Source organism: Meriones unguiculatus, chromosome 8 (assembly GCF_030254825.1).
Source record: "Meriones unguiculatus strain TT.TT164.6M chromosome 8, Bangor_MerUng_6.1, whole genome shotgun sequence".
In the NCBI taxonomy this organism is placed as follows: Eukaryota; Metazoa; Chordata; class Mammalia; order Rodentia; family Muridae; genus Meriones; species Meriones unguiculatus.
The window spans coordinates 115044236-115068677 of NC_083356.1; the positions used below are offsets into that span (position 1 = coordinate 115044236).

The window sequence follows — 24442 nt, forward strand, 5'->3', positions numbered from 1 at the left end:
GAGGTGTGCATTCGTGTGTGTGTGATAGATGTGTCTACTCAGATGCGCCTGTATTGTCTCCAAGAAAAGTGTCTAGCCAGCACTGTGCAAGGAATCAGCCCTCCATCAGGAGACAGTGAGGGAACCAGTGGGCACACCCAGTGGGAGTGCCTTGTTTGATCTTGCTCCAAACGCTGTTATGCAAATGAGCGTTACATTTAGTGCTCGTTCTTACACAGGTGTTTTAATTGCACACACTATTAAAAGCATCACACAAAGCAGTCACATTGCTAGCGCCGATCTCATTCACAGATTCTCAAGTTAAATATGGCCCTCACCGCACACATCCTGATTTGCTCCACCCTGACAGACTCGGGGAGAACCTAAAACCTGGTTTAAAAACTGGAACAGAACCTTAAGTGTGTCCTCTGTGAGTACAGCCCACTAGGAATCGCTTTGAGTTATCTTGGTGATTTATGATGTATGTTTTGTGTCCACTTTGCATGCACACGTGGAAGCCATGCATTTTGCAATTGAATCATTGTTCCTTTCTGGCTTACTTTATGCCACATCAGCCAGCACTTGCCTCTTATTTGTTAGTAACAAAAGAGGAATATTAATCAAAGAAGGTAAATATTTAAATTTGGAGTTGGCCCGAAGTGGAATATATGAGATTAATGAATCTATATTCTTATGGCATTGGAAAAAATACTCTTTCTCATATGGTTATTCTTTTTCTCACATAGAATAAATTTACGCTTTTTCTGTTTTAAAAACTTATCTTAAAGTAAAACTGATAGCATCTTGTACTGGTGCTTTCCACAGCCCTGCACAGTTTTCCTGTCATCCTACTTCACTGATGACGCTTAAGAGTTAAAGATATTTAAGTTGCTTTTTAATAGACATCGTCAAACAAATGGAGAATTCTCGTCATAATTGTCATGGACTGTAGTGATTTCACTTGTGAATGAAGAAGTCCTAGGAACCCTGCAGCTATTTTGGTCTTTGCAGCCTTAGTTCTTCTTCCTCATACTATAGGCTACCGATTTCTTCTCTGTAGCATGCTTATTGCTGAAAAGCAAGAGCTATTTTTAACATTCACACAGTTTGGAAAGGCGATTCTTCATTGCACAAAGCTCGTTGCTAAATCTGTGGAGCCTTTCATAATTACATCCTTTTTGCGGTTTGCTTGAATTTGATCACCGTGGCTGATTTCATGCATTGATAATGAAGGCTTAGGTTGCCTGTTTCTCGGCACCAATCCACCTCCGACTCGTGCGCTGACAGCGCTGCTGGTTTCAGCACGCGTGGAGATCCAGATTGGAATTGCTCTGCTTTCTTAACAAATGACTCAGAGTGTATTCGCCCTTCCCTGAAATGCCGCCAGCGTGTAAAGGGTTTTCAGTGAGAGTGCAATAAGCCAGCAACGGGAAGATTTTGAGCGGCACTGATGTAACGTGGGGCTGTCACGGGTAATCAGGCTGGAGCCAAGTCCCGGTAGCACCGTGCAGTCACCCTGGCCGCATCCTGGAAGTTTTGTTTATCCAACTTGGTTGCTCGAGAAGCTGCTGAGATCCCTGCCAGGATGTGGAGTGGACTTCCCAGCAGAGGTGAGTGTCTTTATTCTCAAACTTGGATGCCGGGTCTGGGGTGCCAGTAACAGATTCTTTCAACCATCGCTTTGAATCCCGTGGAGTCATCAGCGGTGATTATTGTATCGGCTGGCACCTCTGAAGGGGAAAATTGAAGGGCAAACAGAGCAGCCTTTAATTTTATTGGGAAGTAACTCTCTAAATGGGTGTGATAAGCATCTTCTTTTTCCCCTGTGCTAGCTGTGTGCCGAGGACATCTTACCAGCAGGTGACTTCCTCTGCATTTTAAACATTCAGAACAAGTCAGTGATATGCGATTTGCTATCATTACCGAAAGTAGGCAATTAGCAGTGTTAGTATGTGTTTCAGGTATATAAAAAATGCTATAAACCAAATATGTTCTGCAGAACCTCTGACATGAAAAATATGCAGGAGGAAACAAATCATGTTTACAAGGTAGCTGAGAAAGTGAGAGCAACGGCTTGCGTACTGGGGACGACACCTTGTTAAGCCTGACATTATTAATAATTAAAAGTTATGACCTGTCATGCAGTGGACAGCCTGCAGTAATTGGTTTCCAGCGACGGCGTGCTGACCACGAGTGGGGAAAGGAGCAGTGTTTCTGTATGGAGCATGCATGGAGTAGATGTGATGTTTCAGAGGTGGCACATTTTATCATTCAAATGTAACCTTCCCTGATGCCTCGCCTGGGGAGGGTAAATGACCAGACAACCCTGCTCTGAAAGGTCTGAGGTATTTTACATACGGGGGCACGGGAAACCGACAGGATGAGGGCAGGGTCAAAGTCAGCATCCTGGAGCATCGGTCCTGCTGCCCAGGCTGTGCCCAACTCTGAGTCCCTGTGACCAGAAGCTGTTTCTGAAAGAGAAGGGGGTACGGATGCTGTGCTGTGTCCAGACAGCACTGTGCTTATTATGTGCTGGCTGTGCCGGGGGCACAGAGAGATCTGTTCCTACTGATTGGAGGCTAACATGGCACATGGGATTTGAGCATGTATGTGAGTGTGTTTTTCTCGTTCAGTGTACTTGAGGCTGCTGTTTCCAGCTTTAAAGTTACAGATGAGTGTGTGCTTCTTAGAAGACCCGGGAACCCTGCTCACTGCCAGCACACGTAAAGCATGGCTAAGCAGTCACATCAGGAGCAAAGCGTTTGTGTTCACCAATCTGTCTCGGCAAGTCCCAGGGCCACTATCTCGCTAGAAGCCACTGTGTGCTTTTGAAAGCATGAAATGAGTTTTATCCCAACCACATGGTTTCTCGTTAGGCAGCTCCTTCTATGGCAATGGTCAATTGATGGTCCACTACCTGGGTTGTGGTGCCCTGCCAAAGGTGACTGCGTGTGCTAACGTGTTTGTAAAATTAAAAAAAAAAAAAAGGAGGAAGAGGGGTGGGAGGGGCACAGTGAGACCCTCAAGAGGAAAAGCTTACCTTCACTTTGGAGCCGTTCTCGTTTCTCCAAAGTTCTGTATGCTGTTTTGTTCAGGACACACAGTTCTGAAATTGCTGACATGGTCCAGCATGCACCTGCTCTGGGATGAGACATCAGCATAGCTGTGTTCTGCACTGTACAGTGCTTGTCCCTCCCTTTGCAATGCATATGTCAAAACTGCTCTACTGGCCTGCCATGTTTTGCAATTCATCATGACGCCTCCCTGCTTCTCTGCTAATGCCTGCTTAAGCCCCGCACAGGCAGGGGACCACATTTGGACATTCATATTCTACGTAAACAGCCAACACTTGGCCGTGCTCATACGTGCTCAGAGCAGGGTGAGCTCAGGCATCAACCCGAACCTGTCGGAAGAGACGTTAAAAATTTGAAAAATACCTTCTGTCTGGAAAAGATTTCATCTTGAAATTTTGAAAACAGTTTTTGCTTGTTTTCATGGGATGTTAGTAAATGAAATGTACTTTTGAACATGCCATCCTTAGGGTTTTCCTCCCTTCGGAAAGTAACACTTGTTGAAAGTTTTTGAAAGCACAGGTAACCGAAATGACCAAGCTATTTCAGGGAATAACATGTTCTCCTCGTCATCCTTAGTCATAAGAACAAGGATGACTTAGAGTTTCTGTTCTCTGCATGGTGTATCAGGCATGCAGGTGGACTGGGAAAACATAATGCCATGTTGATAATATGTTGTGTTTCTCTCTCTCTCTCTCTCATATGGTCTGAAAGCCCCTCTGGAACCTTTAAGTATTATTATTATTTTTTAAAAAGTTCTTGGATCTTTGCCTAGGTTAAGTGATTACACACATTTAAAGATCCAAGACAAGCCATCGCTCCAGGCATGTTAAGACTGTGTACCGCTCTTGGGGAGGACCTGAGTTCAGTTCCCAGCGCCCATGTCAGATAGCTCACAACTCCTGGAGCTTGCAACTCCAGCTCTTGGCAATCTACCATGCCTGCCACCTGTGCATGTAGTGTTCATTTGCACAAATGCTCACTCACACAAACACACACACAGACACAGACAGACAGACAGAGACAGAGACAGAAAGAAAAATAAATCTAAAAGTGATTTGAGATACAAATGTTATTGTTGAAATTCCAGGATGCAATACATGTCACTTTAATCAGAATAAGATGTGGTTTACATGAGGCATAATTTTAAACAACTTATTTTTCTTTTACTGTTTTGGGAATGTCATGTCCCCAGCCATTCTCACATTGTACGGTGGACTTTATCTTAGAAATATCTCACGTTTATCACCCCAAAGCCCAGGAAACTAATTGTGTTTGTGGGTTGAGAATTAGAATGTTGTAAGATCTTGACACTTCCTCTTGAAAGTCTAGATGATGTTATGTGTTTACTCAATGAAAGCCTTTAGAGAGGTTCTTGATGTCAGAACTCTCTGGAACAGTGGAATTTGTCATTTTATACACAGTGAAGAAAATCCACTCCAGGGAAGCAGGGGCGAGCTTGTCACACCAGCCTTGATGTCACCAGCACTCTCTCTTATAACGTAATAGGATGTGATCGTGCAGAGCAAGCGCTCTGCCGATAGCTCCTATTCTTCTATCAAAGGGCAACTAGCTGGACGTGCTCATCAGCAGACCTTTAAAGCGATAGCTTCTGTAATGTAGCCCATGGGGTGAATCTGTTTTAACTGAGAACATGACCAGTTTGTGGGCCCTCCCCACTTCCCAATGCCCTGGGTAGTTTCTGGAGTCTACAGTTTGGAGGTATACGGCTGAGGTGGATATGGTTTATTGAGAATGCATCTCTGATCTCAAAGTTCTATTTTTCTGTCGTTCCGTCTTTTCATTGACTTCCTACTAATGAACTAGGAAGGTCTTGTTTTACCTTTGCTAGCTTTGGCAAGTAAAAACACATAGGACTGCTAGTTAAACTTTAAATTTTAGCTAAAAATGGTTGTAATTTTAACCATCATTATGTTGCGTGCATCATCCGGGTCATTCTAAGTTGATTGACGTTTAGCTCTGCCTCCCGGTTTGGCCAGGTGTCCTGCACTAGCTGGAAGCTGAGCCTTCCTACCTGCTTTACCAATGAGAGGCTGTCTTTAGGTGGCAGCCTCTGCAGTCGGCTCTCACGAGAAGCCAGCACAGAGGCTTCCTGTTCCTGCCAAAGCAAATCCACTTCTGCTGTTGGATTTTTTTTTGCCTAAACATGCCCGCTGCTAAGTTGCCATTTGAGAAACTTAAAATGGGTAAAAATAGTACCATAGAATGGAAATAATGAGTGTGTGAAAGCTTCCTATAATTACTAAAATAAATCAATAACAGCAGAACAATAAATAATAGCTGCCAGCGACACTTCAAATAAATGAGGATTATACAATTAGCTTCCAATTGTTATCCCTTGCCAGTTAGAACACTTTCAGGACTTGATCAGATTTGAAGCATTTATAAATGAGTTTTCCTTGGTTGTACTTAGAATGCTTTATGCAAGTTTCCTCCTGTGGTCCCCTCTGCTCTACCACTCTGTCTGGTCTTTATTTAAATGATCTTTTTCTTACTAATCTTAGGACTCACTGCCCCCATGGCTTTCTTCAAAGGCCAAGAGACTTGTGGGCTTGACTGGGCAGGAACTTACTCTAGCGAGATAGAATGAGAAGGACAGTATTTGTATCCATTACACATACCTTTCGATGGCAGAATGTTTTGGCAGGTTAATCCCGGCTTATTGCAGTAACTTTATAACACATTTATATGCAATCATACATATGCTAAGCTGCTTACTCAAACCCCACCCCTATCCCCTGAGCTACCCCTATTTTCACCATGCTAGAACACACCAAGAGCATCATATCTTGGCTCTGCTTGCTGGAGAACAAAGGGCCCTGAGTCTCCTTTCAGGTGAGGGTGTCTTGAAAAGTGTTCTGCTCATTGCCTTCTGTATCGCCTTCCTGCTCTCCTCTGACTTCCTCACACTCCCATGTTTTGTAAATAATCCCAACAGAAACAAATACACATTGATGTGTATTTTAATGCCCAGAGTCATAAAAAAAAAAGTAGAGTGACCTTTGTGCACTGCGATAGTTTTGTTTTTCTTGCCAGGATACCTTATAATCAATTAGTGATTTATGGAGAGAAGATATGTGGGACAGTTTTTTAACCCTTCTGTTCCTTACTAACAAATGGCCTCAGTTTTCCGTCAGTCATGTGATATGTCAAACCAGGAAGCCCATTTCTTGTTTTTGTAAGTGCAGTTGACCTGACTTTTGAAAATGAAGGGCTGCTACTATGGTGATAAAGAACTGTGGGGTCAACCATATCTTCTCTACTTAAATGACTTCCCATCAGCCATGACTTCTCCGTGGCTTGCGAATAGAGAGACAGATTTTTATTATCGTATTTCTTCATGTCTGTTAACAATAAGTGCTGTTTCAGTCTGATCACTCTTATTCCCAAGTATAAATATAAATAGGTTTGGATTTCCCCTTCATTAACCTGTTTTTAATACCTTCCCCCCAATTTTCTAGCCAAGAATGTTATTATGTTATCCATCCTTCTCCCAACTTTTAAAGGGAGATTTGTGGTCTTTTCCAGTACCTAACCTATGCTATTTAAGAAAAGATTCTCTCTTGACCTTAAACATTACTTTGCTCTCTAAGTTCTCTTGAGTAACCTCCTCTGAATTTCAGGTATTGTTGGCCGTATAGTATGTTTGTGAAAGCAAATGACCAACATGAATCCATGATCCAACTTCCAGTCACTGAACATCTTCCAATGTTTTTTTGTTGTTTTTGTTTGTTTGTTTGTTTGTTTGTTTTGAAACTGGAAAGGTGCCGGCGAGGTCAAGATCCCAGTTTGAAACTCTATGAATTTCCTAAAAGATAAATGGTATGGTTTGAATATGTTCCTTTCATGTTTTGGAAATGCCAGGCCTAGTGCCAACAGCATGGACTAGTGGGGCCCATGGCAGGGGTTTAGCTCATGAGCACACCTTCACAAATGGAGTAATGCTGTCATCACAAAAGGGTGGGAGTGAGTCTGCAAGTCTGACCTCTTGTCTTTGCTGTGTGATGCCTTCAGAGCCAAAAGGTCCTTGTGAGGTGCAGTCTTCCTATCTCTGGGGCTCTGTAAGAGGGGACTGTTGGCTCTTTATCAATTACCCTGTCTTAGGTATTCTGTTATACCAGTACAAAATGAGCTAAAGCTCTGAGACGGAAACACACACAGAGAGAGATGGAAATAGCAATTAAATAATAAATAGGTGCCCCTTTTTGGGAATACCTAAGTTGTTAGGGTTTAGCAGAGTAATGTTTTCTGTAACAGCACAAGGGCATTTAGCCAAATGTCTCTTCGATGAGATTTCGAACAAGGTATTGATCAGTGATTGTTGTAGACTTATGGTAATGCTAGTACTAGAGAGATTTTTGTTTATTTGTTTGGTTTTTGTTTTCTCAGACTCTCACATCATTGTTTTTAGAAGAAATATTTTCTAGAAGCGTCTGTCTTCTGGCCAAAAACAAACACAAAAAACCAAACCAAACCCAAAACAATCCACCCAAAACAAACAAAAGCTATTGCTGAGGGCCTTTTTGGAGGGCTCTAGAAAGGGACAGGATTAACCAGACTCAGAAGTGAATCCACAGTAATTTCCTTTGCCAGCATTTTTCTATGCTTCATAGATTACATGATAGGTAATATTCCATTGGACTTTTACCTAACTTGAGCTTTTGGAGTTTGTGTGTTTTAGTAGACAGGGGGCCAAGTGAGATGACGCCATCAACACCATGGGTTTATATTTTCCCACTTGAGGGAAGTATGGGGGGGGGACGCCACTCCTACTGGGGGTTCCGAAATGGCTGTGGACCATTCTTTAACAGAGTCATGACTCAGATCTCTTGGTTCAACTACAACAGGTTTAACCAACATCAGATTCTTAGCAACAAGTTTCACGGTTGTTTTTATTTAGTGGCGCATGTGTGGTAAGCGGTGTAAGTGATAGGACCTAGTAAAAACAATAGCCACAGTCAGCTTTTGGGCTAATGTCATTCCCTGCCCTCAGACATGCAAACGCATTCAGTCTTTTTCACCCCGTAAAGGAGTCCCAAGGAAAGTGCAGTGCAGTGAAGGGAAGTCAACAGCCAGAGCCATACAGCAGCTCAGTCGAGATGGGAAATTCTCTTCGGGGCTGCAGAAGGCAAGTGTTTAATCAAGACCCAAGACCAACTCTTAGAGGAGAACCCACACCGCCAGGTGACAAAGAGTTTAGTAGATTTGTAACTGGCTGAACACCTGTACTTGAGGCACCTGACTCATGTGAACGGAGAGCAAAGCACCCTAATTTGTGATTCAGTTCAGATGCTCGTGACCTGGTCATTAAAATTTTCATGTAATCCAACGAGGATAAAAACCCATAGGAAAGCACAAGCAGTGTCTGTACTGGCCTGCAGGCTGCGCCCACGCCGAAAGCCCGAAAGCTCAGTCTCTACAGCTGCAGTTAAAGAGTCAAAACTCTTAACCTTTGCAAAATGCTCCTACTCAGCGGCCCTAGTTAGAACCACTGTTAACCAGCTTGGTTAATTCAATTAGGAGGAAATGAAGAAGAGAGTGAAGAACAGATGTAGGGGTATTTACAAAACACATCAACCTGAGTAAAAAGTAACGGTATGATTGCCATCTGCCCCTACAATTTTAAATGGCACTGTGGTTAATCTTTGTCAGCTGGGCTAGATTTAGAATCTGTGTGGGTGTCTGTGAGGCGTTTCCAGAGAGCATTAACTGAGAGGGGAAGACTCCCTCTGCTATGGCTAGTCCTATCCCTTGGGATGAGGGCAAGGAGAGCCAGGAGAGGTGGGGAAAGCTAGCTTTGAGTCACCATTCCCACTGCTCTGCTTCCTGACTGGCCACCAAGTAAACAGCTCTGCTCTGACACAGATTCCCGAAACCATGTGTTCCACTCAAATGCAAGCAGCCAAGCAACCATGGACCCTCGAACCCTCGGAAACCATAAGTCAACAGAAATAGTTCCTGCTTTGACTTGTTTCCATCATGAATCTGACAAAGGGAGGCAAAAAGTAACTTCTGCCCTTGGCAGCTCCTGTGGCGTTCTGTGGTACCGTCACAGAATGAGCTCAGTGATGAGACGTAAGCCACGCCCTCTTCTCATCGGGCAGAGCACATGAGCGAGCGGTGTAGGTGAATGGTGGCGGCTCCCTGTGCCTTCAGGAGATTGACCAGCAGGACAACAGGCACTCATGAAGGGGTGATAGCAGGGGACCGCTAAAGCAAAAGCAGGCTGTGACTTAAATGTGGCTAAAAGTGGTCCAGCGGTTGGATGGATGGCAGCAGTCTGTGATCGTCCATTCTCAGATGCACTGTTCCCATGAGCACGTTACATTAAAAGAGTAACGTTAAGTGGTCAGGCATTAGGGTTTACTAGTTCTGCTTCTAGAAGTGGAACAGCTTAGAAATGATTTCTAAGGCTTTCAGAGTCCAGAAACATTCCCACTGAACCTGCCCGATCACAGGCAAATGATTTTACTAGTAAAGATTTAGTCTCCTCATCTGCAGAGCAAGATAATAAAAGACCCAGCTGCACGGCAGAGGTAAAGATGACGCGAGGATGGCGAGCCGAGGGAAAACGCAATCAGAAGATCACCACTGCAAGAGGCGTAGCGAGGCCAAGTGATGCCTTTATGTCTTGCTGTGCACTAAACGCTCAATAAATGCCAATTCATATTATCCGAAAATTAATCTTTCTTGCATTATAGTTATCTTGTAGTAAAGTTAATGTCTCAAGATAAACTGAAAAGTGGCTGGTGCTAGGGGAAAGATGTGGAATTGGGGCAGGAGGCTGCAGGTTGGATGCAACCGGCTAAGAAGCATTTGGGTAGTAGAAGCCTCCCCAACCGTCAACCTTGGAGGGTTGACAGAGTTTCAGGGTGATGCACTGGGAAATCCATTGCTTTTAATTCTTCATTCATTCCCAGCCACTGTTCCATTTGACCCCTGCCGTGGTCCTGAGAAGAGAGAGGGGAGAATTTGCTCACTATGCTGACGATACATTAGCATAATAAAAACAGTAGCGACGATAGTGCATGTGCCAGATATGTGACAACACACATACATATATGTGTCAAGACACACATACATGCACACTTTTCCCAGCCTCCATGTCACACCAGCTCTTGTGGGTCTGGATGCAGCTTGGCCATCTACGTACGGGGCAGTAGACGCCCTGACCAGCACAGTGGTGTCAAACTAGCAGGGCAAGGTATGGAAAGTGAGTGTGGTCAGAGTTTCACTTACTCCACAGAAAAGGTGTAAAGCCTTTCCAGCTGGGAGGAAGGCTGGGAGGTGAGGGAAAGCTCCAGGGGCAGGCTTGCCAGCCGGGATGTTAACATTAGCATCACATCTTCTCGCATCTGACTAGGAAAGGGGCTTCCTGTGCAGTGTAATTAACTCTCGTTGACACACCTCACGCTAAAGGGCACGCTTCTTTAGCATGGTGTAACAAATCCACTGCTTAGCAGGAATCACTGCGGATTAAAAGTTTAATGGTTCTGTGATTTGGAGGAGGAACAAGGGCAGAAGAGGAAAGTTTGTGCTTGGATTTGCTGAAGAAAAAGAAAACATAAAAAATGCTGTAACATAATTGGAGGAACTATGTGCTCAGTTTTATCTTTTAGTCAAACTTGTAAAACTTCCGAAACAAGTATCAAGGTAGACAACTTATAAATTATTCTACTTTCTCTTATTTCAATAGATTATGATCACTGATCTAATATATATTTACCTAATATAACCTTTTAATGTTTGCTGTTATTGCTACTTATGACTTTCTATTGACCAAAGTATCCTGTTCATCTTCCTTTTATCACATTTAAATGTTTATAAAATTTTTAAAATTACTGACAAAATATATTTAAGAACATTATTTAAGTTCATTATTTGTCCATAATGAACTAGTTCTGTGCTGCGTCTCTAAGTAAACACATCCTATTAGTGTATTTATCACAGCACATCGCAGGGAGCAGGGAAAGCCCTGGGTGTGAGGGCTGAATGAGTATGTATTGTTGACGGGGCAAGGCCTTGTCATGGATTCCACAGCCTCAGACGCCCTCAGGAATGGCAGAGCAACCCCTCTCCCAGGATGAGGCTCAGAGAGGGATGGCAAAGCCTTCCTCTAGCCCTGTGGTTGTTGATAGTGTGTGCAGAAAATGTCTGCCATGGCCTCCACCCCCTTTCCCACATTCACAGTCTGAAGACAGCTCCCCTACAGAGACCGCGCCCAAGATGAGCCAAACCTGTCTCCTGGATGCAGCTGCACACCATAAACTCTGCCTCCATGCTTATTTGCATGAAACAACCCCACCTCCCCGTCCAGCGATCCTGCCCAGCTCATGGTGCCCTTTCTCCAGCAGAGAGCCCAGTGTACCCACCAGCCTCAGCATCTTGTGTGTCTGTGTGTCTGTCTCTTATCTCCATTCCCTTGCCACCCAGTCCAGTCTGTCCCTGGGACCGAGGAAGGACTCATCAAAGCAGCACCTTGAAAAGGGACCTGAACAAGAGAGTGGACACTGGCTTCCGGGGAACTCTCATAGGTCAGAGGAGAGAAGGCCCCTGTAGGAGCAGGCTCATTCATGCAGAAGAGGTAGTAAGGGAGAAGAAGGAAGGAAACAAGAAGAAGCAAAGGAGAAAAGAACAAAAGGGGCTGTGATTCCCAGGCCTAAGTTTTCAGGGAAGCCAATGATGAGTTTGGTTCCCTAGGGAAGAAATAGGAGAAAAACCGAGTAGCTGATACAGGGCAGAGGCTTTTTCAGCCAAGAGCCATGGCCACCTGACTCCAGCTTCCTGTCCCTGTGTCCATCCGGCATCTTTATTCCCTTGCCACCCCCAGTCAGGTCCAAGTCCCTGGATCCATACATGGACACAACAGTGCATATTCTTTTGAAAACCCCATCTGTCTCACATACTAGACTTTGAGCATCTTGAGATCACCGTATCCTTCAAGGACCAGCATCACCAGTCCTTCAAATATGTGACACCGACTACAATAGCTGGACATAAATGATGCAGTGAAAACACTGACCAGGGCAGCAGTTCCTAACCTTCCTAACGCTGAGAACCTTTGGTATAGTTCATGTTGTGGCTAATCCCTCCCCCGCCCCAAACCATAAAGTTATTTTTGTTGCTATTTCATCACTGAAGTTTTGTTACTGATATGAAGTGTAATGTAAATATTTGTGTTTTCTGATGGTCTTAGGGGACCCCACGTGGCTGCCCAGGGGCCGTGAACCACTGGTTGAGAACCCCTGGACTAGAGGGTAAGCACATACATTGAGGGTCCTGAAGAACTCAGTATGTTATTGGATAGTGCTGTTTTTAACAAGACTTACTCCCCCCTTTTTATGTGTGTCCCTGTATGCGAACGTAGAAGTCAGAGGTCAACACTGGGTGTCTTTTTTGACCATTCGTGATTCAAGGTATTTTGCTCAACTGGGAACTTGTCAGTTACTCTAGACTGGCTGACTGGCAAGCCTCTGGGATCCTCCTGTTTTAGCCATCCCAGCACTGGGCTGACGGGTACATGCCACTATGCCCAGCTCTTACATGGTTCTGGGTTTCAAACCCAGGTCATCATATCTGTGTGGCCAGCACTTTCCTGAGCCTTCTCCCCAACCCTAAGACGCCCTATTTAAAGTTACAGCACGATGGCTTTTTTTTTTCCTTAGCTTAAAAATGAGTAAGACCAAATGAACAACTATCTACGCATCTCAGATGGGACACCAACAATGAAGTCAGATAAATGGTTCCATTCAAGTCCGACTGGACTGGTTAGGGCAGCGTGAAACTAACTTCTCTAACAAGTGGCCACAAATAGCTGCGTCATCAAAACATCCCAAGAGAACGTGGGCGATGGCCTCCCGAAAGCTGCACAGAGTGGCCCTTCAGCTGGCCCGTCTCGGCACACCCCAGCATTTTCTGAGACTTTATGCAGGTGGTGCAGATTACATACCGTGGGGGTGGGGGCAGGGGCGGGGCGCCAGAGTCCGAGGCTCAGGTGAGGTCCACCACCCTTCTTCTGTTTGGGGACAGAATGGATCTTATGAGTGTCCCCTGCTGGTCGTCCCAGCTGCTCGGAATAAGATGGTAATGGTGTTGTCATGCCCAGAGGACATCAACCCGCATTTGGCAGATGATAGTGGTAATAACTGTTGCTAGTCCATGTGCTCTGATATTATGTAGTGATTTCAAGTAATAAGATACATCTGTAAAAACCGACATGTGATAGTGTATGAAACAAGCAAGGCAAAGTATGTATTTTTTATGTAGAAAACACATTTGTGTATATTTGTATGTGTGTTCATGTCTGGTCATGGGGAGGGGAAGGAGAGAAGGAGAAGAAAGAGAAAAACTGCGTTCTATCACAGAGGAATCCTGGCACTGTTCAAAGGAGAATTACTTTAGACTGTCTGTACTTTTCACTGTTTGATGCTTTTGAATTTTTAACATTGCAGTTGTTTGGGGGAGAATCACACATGAGGTCTACACAGAAAAGGATATGAAAGATGCAGGGGGTGGAGGGAACACGGAAGCAAGGTGATGTTATCAAAACTTACCTCAGTAAAAGCCTGCAGCTTTGTCCAGTGATGACTGTGGTTTTGATCCACAGTTAATATCTGGGGGAAAAGACACAGAGCAGAGGCCATCCTGCCCTGTACCTGGGGGTGGCCAGCCTGCTGCCCTACACCCTCTCAAGTGTCCGCCCCTGAGAAGGGCCAGGTAAAAATCTGGAGTTTGGACAAACCTGAGCAGGTCTTGTTCAGGGCCCACACGACCATGTTCATATTCAGGCTGAGCCTACCTGATGGTTTGTGTTTGTCTTCGGTGTCTGCTGGAACTAGTCCTCAAGCTTTCCTGCCTGTGCAGTTATTCAAATGTTCTTCCCATCAAACACTTGTGCTGTGTGTGCATACAGAACAGCAGGCCTTATGGGACCTGGGCTTTGCGATGGAAATGAAACTTCCTGAAGTACCCCATCACAAGTCCCACTACCATATAAAAAGAAAGAAAAAAGACAAAATCACATTGAGATAATAGCTCATCACTGGTGAGATCTGCAGAAATGACAGTGGTGCTATTTAGTGCCCCTCGGAGCTCACCACGCTGACTGTCGCACTGTGGGTTTGGTGCTTACTCTCATCCCACATTTAGTGCTCGCATTTTGAAACAGAGCACTGTCTCATAACACTAGGTGATTTTACATGGACCAGTTACCCTAGAACTGACAGCCTCAAGCGGGCTATCCTACACATGACAGCAAACATACGATCCTTTCACTTCGTCCAACTTTTACTTTTTTTTTTTTTTTTTTTTTTTTTTTTTGGAGTACCACAAATTGAACTCAGGGTCGTGTGCATTCTAAGCACCCCTACACTCCTACCCTGATCAGCTCTCTCAGGATCAGAAACATGGATATTCTGATGAGCCCCTCAATTTGTCTTTAAGGCACCTTTGAAAGCTGCTGCCTAAAGGGGTTTGCACTCTGCAGGCAGTGATAAGAGCCTTTGAAAGAACATCCCAAGTGATTGACTGTGAAAAGCTTATGGAAGGATTTGTGATTCACTCCTAACCCTGGCTCCTGTTAGCTGTGTGTGGCAGAGTCCAATTGGGTAGGTGAGAAGAGTAAATTAAATCACTTCTGTCAGAGAGACTGATACAACGCTAATAGCATGGAATTGTGGGAATGAGAAAAGCAGTGTCGGATTCCTCTTCTTCTAAACAAACTGGGAAGAGCCCTAGCCAGAGCCACACACTCAGGTTAGTGAACCTCAACCCGTGTGCCATGGAACAACCCTTTCACAGAGCTTGCATATCCGATATTTACCCTATGATTCATAACTGTAGAAAAGTTATAGTTATGAAGTACCAACGAAAATGATGTTTTTGTTGTTGTTGTTTGAGGGTCACAACAACATGAGGGACTCTATTAAAAGGTCAGGAATGTTTTGAACCATTGACATAGGTTGAAAGCAAATGTATGTACATTTTGATGAAGAAATGGTACGTATTTCTGTCAAGTAAATACATAATTTCTAAAAGTTTAACTCATTTGAAGTATTGATTTCCATGGAAAACATTTAGTTACATTTCTAAAGTCAAAAATCCCCACTGATTAAGTTTATAACTTTTGTTTACTTAGGATTTGCCGGCCATTGTAGGAAATGGGTGTGTGGAAGGAATTGTCCAAACTCATTTACTCTTTCGGATTTAATCTGCTCCCCCCATTCTTTTCTCTTTATCTTTGTATCATCATAATCACTATTGAGTGGTATGAACAGTCTTGAGGCTAGAAGAATGAAGAGGAGGGTCTTGATAGATGATGGTCATGTGATCTACCAGTAACATGGACATTTAAGAGCTATTAATGACTAAGCCATGGTGTCCCAGACATCAACTTGACACTGCCTTCTCCTGGAATGTTTGGCCACTTTAAGAAAGGATGTTCCAGTTTCCCTGTTCCAATATTTTTGATTCAACAGTTCATAATTAAAATGAACACCCAAGACAACCCCCCTCTTGGATCAGTGTGCTGTCTAATCACTGACCTTACGGCTAATAGTCACATGACCCTGATAGTCCTGCATTTAGGAAATTGGAGAAAATGAGTATTTTACATAAGCGTTACACACCTGGCCAGTGTGATCAAGACTAGGTTCAATGCTGTCCTGATGAATAATATGGCTCCAAATTTGAGAATACAAGATCTGTTCTTTAGGTTTTTCAGCTTTCTGCTGGGAGGTTTACATCTGTTACGAATTTCATTTCCGCAAGCACTTTGCACTCCCCAGATTCTGATCCTTGGGTCCACTCCCAGCTCTTTGGATTGTGTTTAACCACAGGAAAGTTCCGTTGGTTGTCAGTGATGCCTTGATTGATTCAGCTCTTTCTGTGTTACCTTTTCTCTGTTTGTTGTTGTTGTTTTGCTTTAATGTCCTTTTGGGATTTGGGGGAAAATTGAACTAAAAATAACATTAATTTCTCCTGTTGTTTTTTTCTTTCTTATTAGTATGGAGGAGTATTTTCATCAGTTTCCTTTAGTCCAGTTTTGACTCTGGTATAAATGTTTTACATGAACTAGATTTTCTTTGAAGCCCCATTTTCTTTCTTCTATGTCAGAAGGCAGACTTTAACCTCTTCTTTGTCTGGTACTTTAAATATAAACTACAGGAATATTTCAAAGGCTGTTACTTTAGAAGCAGGATTTAAGGGAAATTTTATAAGGGCTTGTATTTCCCTGGTTTATGTTTAGCTTATCTCTTATCAAGAACTTAAAACTGGGCTTTTAAACAGATGTAAAGTGGCTGTTTGGAGAGACAGTTTTGCATTAATTTCTTTTGTTGTTTTATTCTGCCCCAGGATCTTTGCAGCTGTGAGTTTACAGTGTCGTCACTGCTAGTTGGTGACTGCAGTTCATTCACCAGGGTGGAGGCTATGAGGCTATGTGATGACTCCGTCCTTCTGGAAGGAAGGGTGACATTATGAGAGCCGATAACCAAATATTTTAAACATTTAAAAAAATTACACGTCAAACAATTCTAGTATATTTAGGCCCAGAAATGACTGGCTATGAGAAAAGATAAAATTTCAAGACTCTAAATTGGAGTCCTTCACATTTTAGGCTTGTCCATAAAAGAACTGAAACAGAAGGAGGCACATCAGTTGAGAAATAGGTTAAGATGTTCGTTTGCTGCTCTCATTAATTAACTTTAAGCCCCAAGCAAGCCCTTATCTCTAAAATGATAGACTTAGGAATTTTTTTATTTTACACAATAACTATTATTATTATTTATTAATTGTTATTATTATTATGGAAACTGTGTCTTACTGTGTAGCCCAGGCTAGTCTCTAAATCACAGCAATTCTCCTGTTTCATCCCTCCCAAATTTTAGGACTGAAGGTATATGTCATTATGTCCAAGGTTCTTTTGTTTTTGTTTTAAATACTCTTTAATAGCAAAGTAAGCTATGAAATTCTAGGATTTTCATATGGCTTTGTATGCACTTCTCACATATTATCCTTCTCACATATTCTTTTTTAATTCCATGTGTTTATCTTTGTGCATGGGCCATGACCTACATGTAGAGTCAGAGGACAGTTTTCAGGAATGGGTTTTTTCTTCCTCCACCATGTGGGTCCTGGGGATTGAACTGACACTGCCAGGCTCGGCAACAGGCACCTATACCACTGGGAACAGTCTCAGTGAAAGCCATTCCCATGCACGGTGAAGGTTGAGCATCTTGGAAGTTGAAAGAAGAAGAAAATTTGCAATGATTTTGATTTTATCCGTAATTAGCTACTCTAAGGACATGAAGGATTAAGTGAGAAGTTATTATTGAGTTACCTCTACTCATAGGCTTTTTATTCAGGCAGATTCCTCATTGATTTTTGTCTGAAAGACTCAAACCCAACAAAAGGGCATTTGTTCTTTGAGAATGGGAAAGGGCTGCGTTTACCTTAAGGTTCGGGACTCATTGTGTGGTGCTCTTCAGTGGTGATTTCAAGTGCCCACCAATATTCCCGCACTTTACCCCTAAATTAAGTCCTTATTATGGACTTAATGGAAATGCCCAGCGATGTGGTTAATCCCCCAGTGAAACCTGCTGTCTCCAAGCTCATGAGGGCATGTGCCCCCAAGCAAGATTGCCTCATGCTCACAGTCAGTCTCTCAGTCACTTTACGGTAGTTGTGATGTGCATTTATGGCTTAAGGACATGGAATCTTGCTGTCACATGACGTTTATCCCTGGTGGTTATTCAAATCGGCTTTTATTATGCTCGTTGCTTATATTTGCAGCGTTTGACTTCCTCGTCCATCGTTGCTTTCATAATTCTTAGTTTACATAAAAATTAAAATACTTAAGTCTATGAAATTATAGTCTATTTTAGTAGACTATACCTATTTTTGATGATCAGCATTATTTCTGTTCCCCATGATTAATCCTCAAAAGCCCAGGAATAGTCATTCATAACTGTGACCACCACGTGCTCCAGGTACGTTCACTCACTTAAGAATGCTTCCGTATAAGATAGTCCACGCTATAAAACTGCTTAGATGACACCAAGGCCCCAAAATTCTACCAGCAAGAAATTCATTTCGCTTCATTTTCTACTTAGAAGTTACGTTTTAGAAAAATGAACGTGATGGTCATGTTAAGTGGAATAATTCAAGTTTGAATTCTGATGCTAATTTCTATCTGTTGGGTTAAAGAAGGAAAAGACTTAGAAAGGGTATCTGATACAATATTGTGCTTCTACTTTAGGCAGCTTTGACATATGTGTATGTGCATGTATGTATATGTCTATAGATGTACATATAGTTAGATGTGAGTGTTGAGGATTTGCTCATCTCATATGAGCTGATCACTGTAGTTCAGGTGTCCCAAGAAACATGGCCCTGGAACCCTAACCTTGAAAGCAGGGTTAATGTTTCAAGATGACAGTGCACGTTCACTTAAATCAGAGATGAGGAACTCAAGGGCGTGAATGAATTCCTGTCTCCCGTTGGCATTCATTGGCTCAATATCTAGTGCCCAGTCTTTATCCTCATATGTTACTTCATCAGTAATCTATGGTTTAATTTACTCATCTTTATAAGTACCTGCCTTATAAATCATGATGAAGTGCTTTTGAAGATAATGTGTAAAACGCAGAAGTGTTACTATTACTGACAAAGTAGCCAATCACTTCCAGGCTATTTTGTGACATTAATGTTAGATTTTGTCATCACAAAATGATGTAGAAAGTCTTGAATAGCAGGAGGAAGAAGTGGCTTACAAAAATAGCCACCTAACTGCCCTCACTGTACTTTTCTGACATCTTATTAGGTACTAACCGTGATAAAGTGTTTTGCATAACTGCACTTAATGTTTAAAAACTAACACCCCCCTCCAAACACACACACACACACACACACACACACACACACACACACGCACACACGAGAAACAAAAGTCTGAGAGTAACTCTCCCAAAGTCATAGAGTAGGTAAAAGAATACGGAATGGTCTTCTAGGCTCCTCTCACCGTGTTATTAAAACAGTACAGTGATTGCTAGTTTTACGTCAACTTGATACAAGCTAGAGTCATTAGAGCAGAGGGAACCTCAGTTGAAAAAAAGGCCTCTGTAAGATCCAGGACTAAGGCATTTTCTTGATTAGTTATTGATGGCAGAGGGCCCAGCCCATTGTGGGTGGCGCCATCCCTGGGCTGGAAGTCCTGGGTTCTCTAAGAAAGCAGGCTGAGCACGCCACGGAGAGCAAGCCAGTAAGCTTCTGCCTCCAGGTTCCTGCCCTTCCTGTGTTCCTGCCCTCACTGCTTTTGAAGATGCTATTATATGGAACTGTGAGAGAAGTCAATGCTTTCCTCCCCAAGTTGTTTTGGTCATGGTGTTTCATCACAGCTATACCCACCCTAACGACAACACATACCTAGGGCCCGGGTGTGGTGGTGCACACTTTTGAATGCCAGCACTGCAGAGGCAGAGGCAGATATATCTGTCAGTTCAAGTTCAAGGCCAGCCTTGTTTACATTCCAAGGTCCAGGCAAGCCAGGGCTATTTAGTAAGACTCTTCCTCTCCCAAACAAGAAATGCAAACCGTGCATTTAAAAACATGAAAGGAGGCATGAACCAGTCTCTGAGACCCCAAACAATGGCACCAAGACAAGAAATTTTAATGAAAGGTGTTATTGCCACACCACTCTTTTTGGCAAACTTGGATTTTGTACTTGTAGTAAAGGAAATTGAGGGTGTTGCTATGGAGACAGAGTGTTTAAAATGACAATAATCTTGTCTACAAGTAGGCAAAAGTGGGAGCCACCAATTTGCTCTAGCTAGACGGAAGCTGTGCCTTGCAGTCCTCATGCCCGGACAGTGCACATCTCCTGTGAGACAGAAAGAAAATGGGCTGTTGTCCACGCCTCCCCACGGCCGCTTTTAAATACACTCAGAATTATCGGACCTCCTTGGACTGAAGCAGCTCAATATTTGGAGCCTAGTTATTGCTACCAAATGCTTACATATTATTTTTCAGCCTTTTCAAACAATTTGAATAATGTATCTTTTTTGTTAAAACCTACATGCTTACTTACTCTACTTGTCAATTCTCTACCGTTTCGTTTCAATGTAACACTGCAGAGCAGTGTGAAACTGACTGTCAGAACTGGAGAAATAGAGAACCTTATGTCTACATACTAAATTTATGGCAACAAAGCCAACATTTTAATTTATAGCATGCAAGGAAAAAAGCTTATAAATGGTTTTCTAATGTATGTGTATTTCCCAAGGGAAACAATGTGTGTCCATATACATTCATGCACATATATGCATATATATGTATATATTTGGTGATTTTTAAGGTATTTAAGTCTTTTGTTACTGACTACACAAAATATATCACAGAATATGCAGTGAAAGCAGTATTTTCATTTGTAATTAACCTTTTCACTGGAAATTTACAGCTCATCTAGGCCTGAATAATTTCACTTGACATTTTGAAACACTTAGGTGTTTAGGAATAAGATTATTTTGATTAAACAGTATACACTGAATCTTTAATCACACAGTCATCTTATTAGAATGAGGTTTTACAACTATGTCTATGTAATTCTGATCTGATAGATGAAATTAAATAAGCATTAAATGATTTTAATTAATGTTGCATAGCTTTTGGCAGACATACAATGATATTAATTCACTGTAATGCTTATTTGCTTGTGTATATGCAGACAATTCACATGAATTATATACATGCCTATGTCTACCATAGTGGCACAAGTTCAGAATTTACATAAGAAGTATGATTGAAGGTGTTAGGTGGTATGGGTAAGGGGTATAAAAGAATGCATTAACCATGAAATATATTTATATTAATGACTTAACTTACAAAATCTTTATTGAAATTCCTATAAAAATAATGTCTCTGAGTCTGCAGCTTACACATCAAAGCTAGTACTAGTTTACCCATCAAAGCTGATAGATCCATGCTCGCTTCTGCCTTCCGTGCATATAGTCTAGACAGCATTATCTATGCTAATTTGTCTTATGGAGTCAAAACAACTAACAACCTTTTAAAAGTGCTCCCTTTTCATATTTCTGTCTTGCAAAGTTAGCTCCCTCTGCTAGTCTTATGCCCAAATTACATTGAAATAATATTCACTTAGTATGATTTCTAGTGTAAACATTGTACAGAATCAACCTCTATGAATAGCTTTCTCTTCTCTAAATCCTCATAATTTCGTGACATGCTTAATGGGACTTTTAAAAGTTTCTCTCCTCATAGTACAAATCATGAGAAATGCTAGCGTGGCAGGTTTATCCCTGAAGAACTTATCCCTAAAACATTTTTGAGAAGCAAATCAGTTAAGCCTTTAATAAGCCTTTGGTGTTAGAGATTCTGTTCTGGATAACCAGGTTATCACAGTTCCTTCTCTCAGTTTCCTAATCACTATAAATTATAAATTTAAAATCACTATAAATCTTGTTCAGAGACATACTTGCAGAAACTAGTCTCTGTGTAGAATGTGAGCGGTGACATTATTTGTCCTTGATTTCACCATCTTACTGTTTGGGTCTGACTTGATTATCCAAGCCCAGAGGGTTGGCCTAGTTAGTGTGCTAAGGGCATGGAGTAGTTTCACAATGTGAAATACGGAGCAGCTTCAACAGGTAGGTACAGTTATGACATGTTAAGACAGATTTCCTATTTACCTAACACTTGATTCCGCAGAGAAAACCTTCCTCTGCGAAAAGATGCCTCATTTCCCCCTTTGTTCTCACAAGGCCTTCCTGCTACCTCTCTCCTGCCCCCATGATGCTGACCAGCATCCATATATGCCTCCAAAAGAGCTGGCTGGCATTTGTTATGGTATGCCTACGCACTCAGATAATTTGTAAACATTTTTGCTTTTTCATGTTGCTTGAATTATGTCATTTTTAGCGTGACTTTAGTCTTGTGCCCTATACTCTTATCCATCCTTCTGATAATGTGTACATTGGCTCTTTCTCATCTTGGTTTACGTAGAGGCAGTGCTGAGTGAGCCCACGTACACACAATTGGCCAGTTGCTGGAGATCACATACTTAAAGCATATGTGTCCAGGAAGTGGAAGGTAGGGGCTGGGAATGTGTGCTTTCAGCTTGACGGAGGAAGGTTTATGTCTTGTTCATGGTGTTGCCTTGGAATGGGGCCAGATGCATGAGTGGTAAGTACTCAGCCAATGTGTATGGAATGAATGGGCAAAAGCCAAGCTACTCCCTAGCTGAGAGAGCAGCTGACTATCTAACCAGCAGCACCTGAGCATTCTACTGTATCTTTTCCTTGGCAACACTTGAAACTATCTGACTTTTCAAAATTGTTGACAGTCTGGTGGTGGTGAAGAGCTGCGTCCCTGGGGATTTAATTTGCATATCCCTAGTAACTACTGTCCTTGAATACCTTTTCACGTTTATTGGCCATTTGTGTCTCCTTCTCTATGAAATTCCTGTTCGTTTTAATAAATCGTGAGCTTTTAAAAATGTTACGAGTAGCAGATACTTATAAGATAGAGGTTACTGATGCTTTTTGGTTTATTTTTTTACATTGCCAGTTTACTCTCATGGTTTGTGTCTTGAGCTTCTGTTGTATTAGATGTCTGTTAATGAAAAATAATCCTTATTTTAAACATAATCTATTGCTTCCATGTTCAAAGAAGTTTCTCCTACACCAGGCTCATAACCCATTTCATGCATTTTCCTTCCTTCTGTATAGATAACCAACTGCTCAAGAGCCATTCCGTGGATACTTTCTTCTTCCTCACTGGTTCTCAGTATTCATTCTGCTAAAAGTGAAGTTTGTATAGATGTGTGTGTTTGCTCTCTATGCTTTTTTCTGGCTCACTGGTTTCTCTGTCCCTACACGAACACTATATTATTGTGATATCTATGAATTTATAAAAAGTCTTTATAGCTTCTTAGGTCAAATGTGCTACATTATTTTTATTTTATTATTTTTAAAAGAGTCACAGTGAAGTTTAATATGACATATATATTATATATCATTGTAAAACAGTCAGCTTGGGCTGCCATAACAAAATTCCATGGACCAAGTGGCTTAAATAGCAGATACTTATTTTACAGTTCTAGACCGGGAAAGGCCAGTCTAGACTAAGTGGCTTAAATAGCAGATACTTATTTTACAGTTCTAGACCGGGAAAGGCCAGTCTAGACCAAGTGGCTTAAATAGCAGATACTTATTTTTCACAGTTCTAGACTGGGAAAGGCCAGTCTGGACCAAGTGGCTTAAATAGCTGATACTTATTTTTCACAGTTCTAGACTTGGAAAGGCCAGTCTAGACCAAGTGGCTTAAGTACACAGATACTTATTTTTCCCAGTTCTAGACTGGGAAAGGCCAGTCTGGACCAAGTGGCTTAAATAGCTGATACTTATTTTTCACAGTTCTAGACTGGGAAAGGCCAGTCTAGGCCAAGTGGCTTAAGTACACAGATACTTATTTTTCCCAGTTCTAGACCGGGAAGGTACCAGCAGGATAGGTTTCACTCTGGAGCATTTATTTTTGCCATAGGTTGGTCATCAGCTGCTATGTTTATGAGACCTGTCTGCTGGCTCTCAAGTATCACACACTAGAAAGACGCTATCTTGACCCCTGTGCTTAGAGCACATCTGCTTTGTTTCTTGTGAATGGGAGACAGAAGTAGAGGATTACATTGAATTTGAATCCAGACTGGTCTCCATCGTGAGTTCCAGGTCAGCCAGAGACTCACAGCACAGCAGTCCCCAAATGAATAAACAATAACTAGAAAAAGGAGGGGGAGGGGGAGGGGGAGGGGGAGGAAGAGGAGGAGGAGGAGGAGGGGGAGGAGGAGATGTCTTCTTAAATCAGCACCTTATTCCTAGATCTCATTTACCCTAATCACTTTCTTGGGGGCATTATCTTCCAGAGAATACATTCTGGGGATTCAGGCTGACACATACAGTTCAGCTTTTATGTTTTAGAAATACACATCTCTTGAATATTTTGTTTCTTTTGTTCAAATGTTGACCAGTCTTATCTAAAATGTGTGGCCTCCTTCTCCCAAAAGTTATGTCTCTTTAAAGTCATTATATAAGCTCTAATTGTCTCACCTGAACACACTTAGGTGTTTTACATGCTCTTTTTCTGTTTTACGTAATAAATGCTTACAGATAAGATTGATTAATTTCCTAATAGTCCGTTTAGCTTACTCATCGCTAGAGGTGCCTTTTCACCTTGACGTCTGTTATTTTTAGTGTTAATATAATTTGTAGTACTACATTTATGTCATGTGAAGGCATGTCGCCTATGTTGGTTGTGCTTTTTGTTTGTTTTGGCTATAATCTGGAGAGTTCAGTTCACTATGCTTA

The 24442-nt window shown here is 42.2% G+C and overlaps 1 protein-coding gene across 6 annotated transcripts in view; it reads left to right on the forward strand.

Moving 5' to 3' along the window:
* The window catches only part of Znf385b (zinc finger protein 385B), a 383942-nt gene that overhangs the window by 113208 nt on the left and 246292 nt on the right, over positions 1–24442 (forward strand). The window contains exon 1 of one of the 6 annotated variants that reach the window (XM_060390403.1): positions 1247–1589. The exons of the other annotated variants lie outside the window; for them this stretch is intronic. Coding sequence (XP_060246386.1) covers positions 1565–1589 — 25 coding nt within the window. The 5' untranslated portion in view covers positions 1247–1564. Of the gene's footprint in view, positions 1–1246; positions 1590–24442 lie in introns of those variants that run through there. 6 annotated transcript variants of the gene reach the window in all.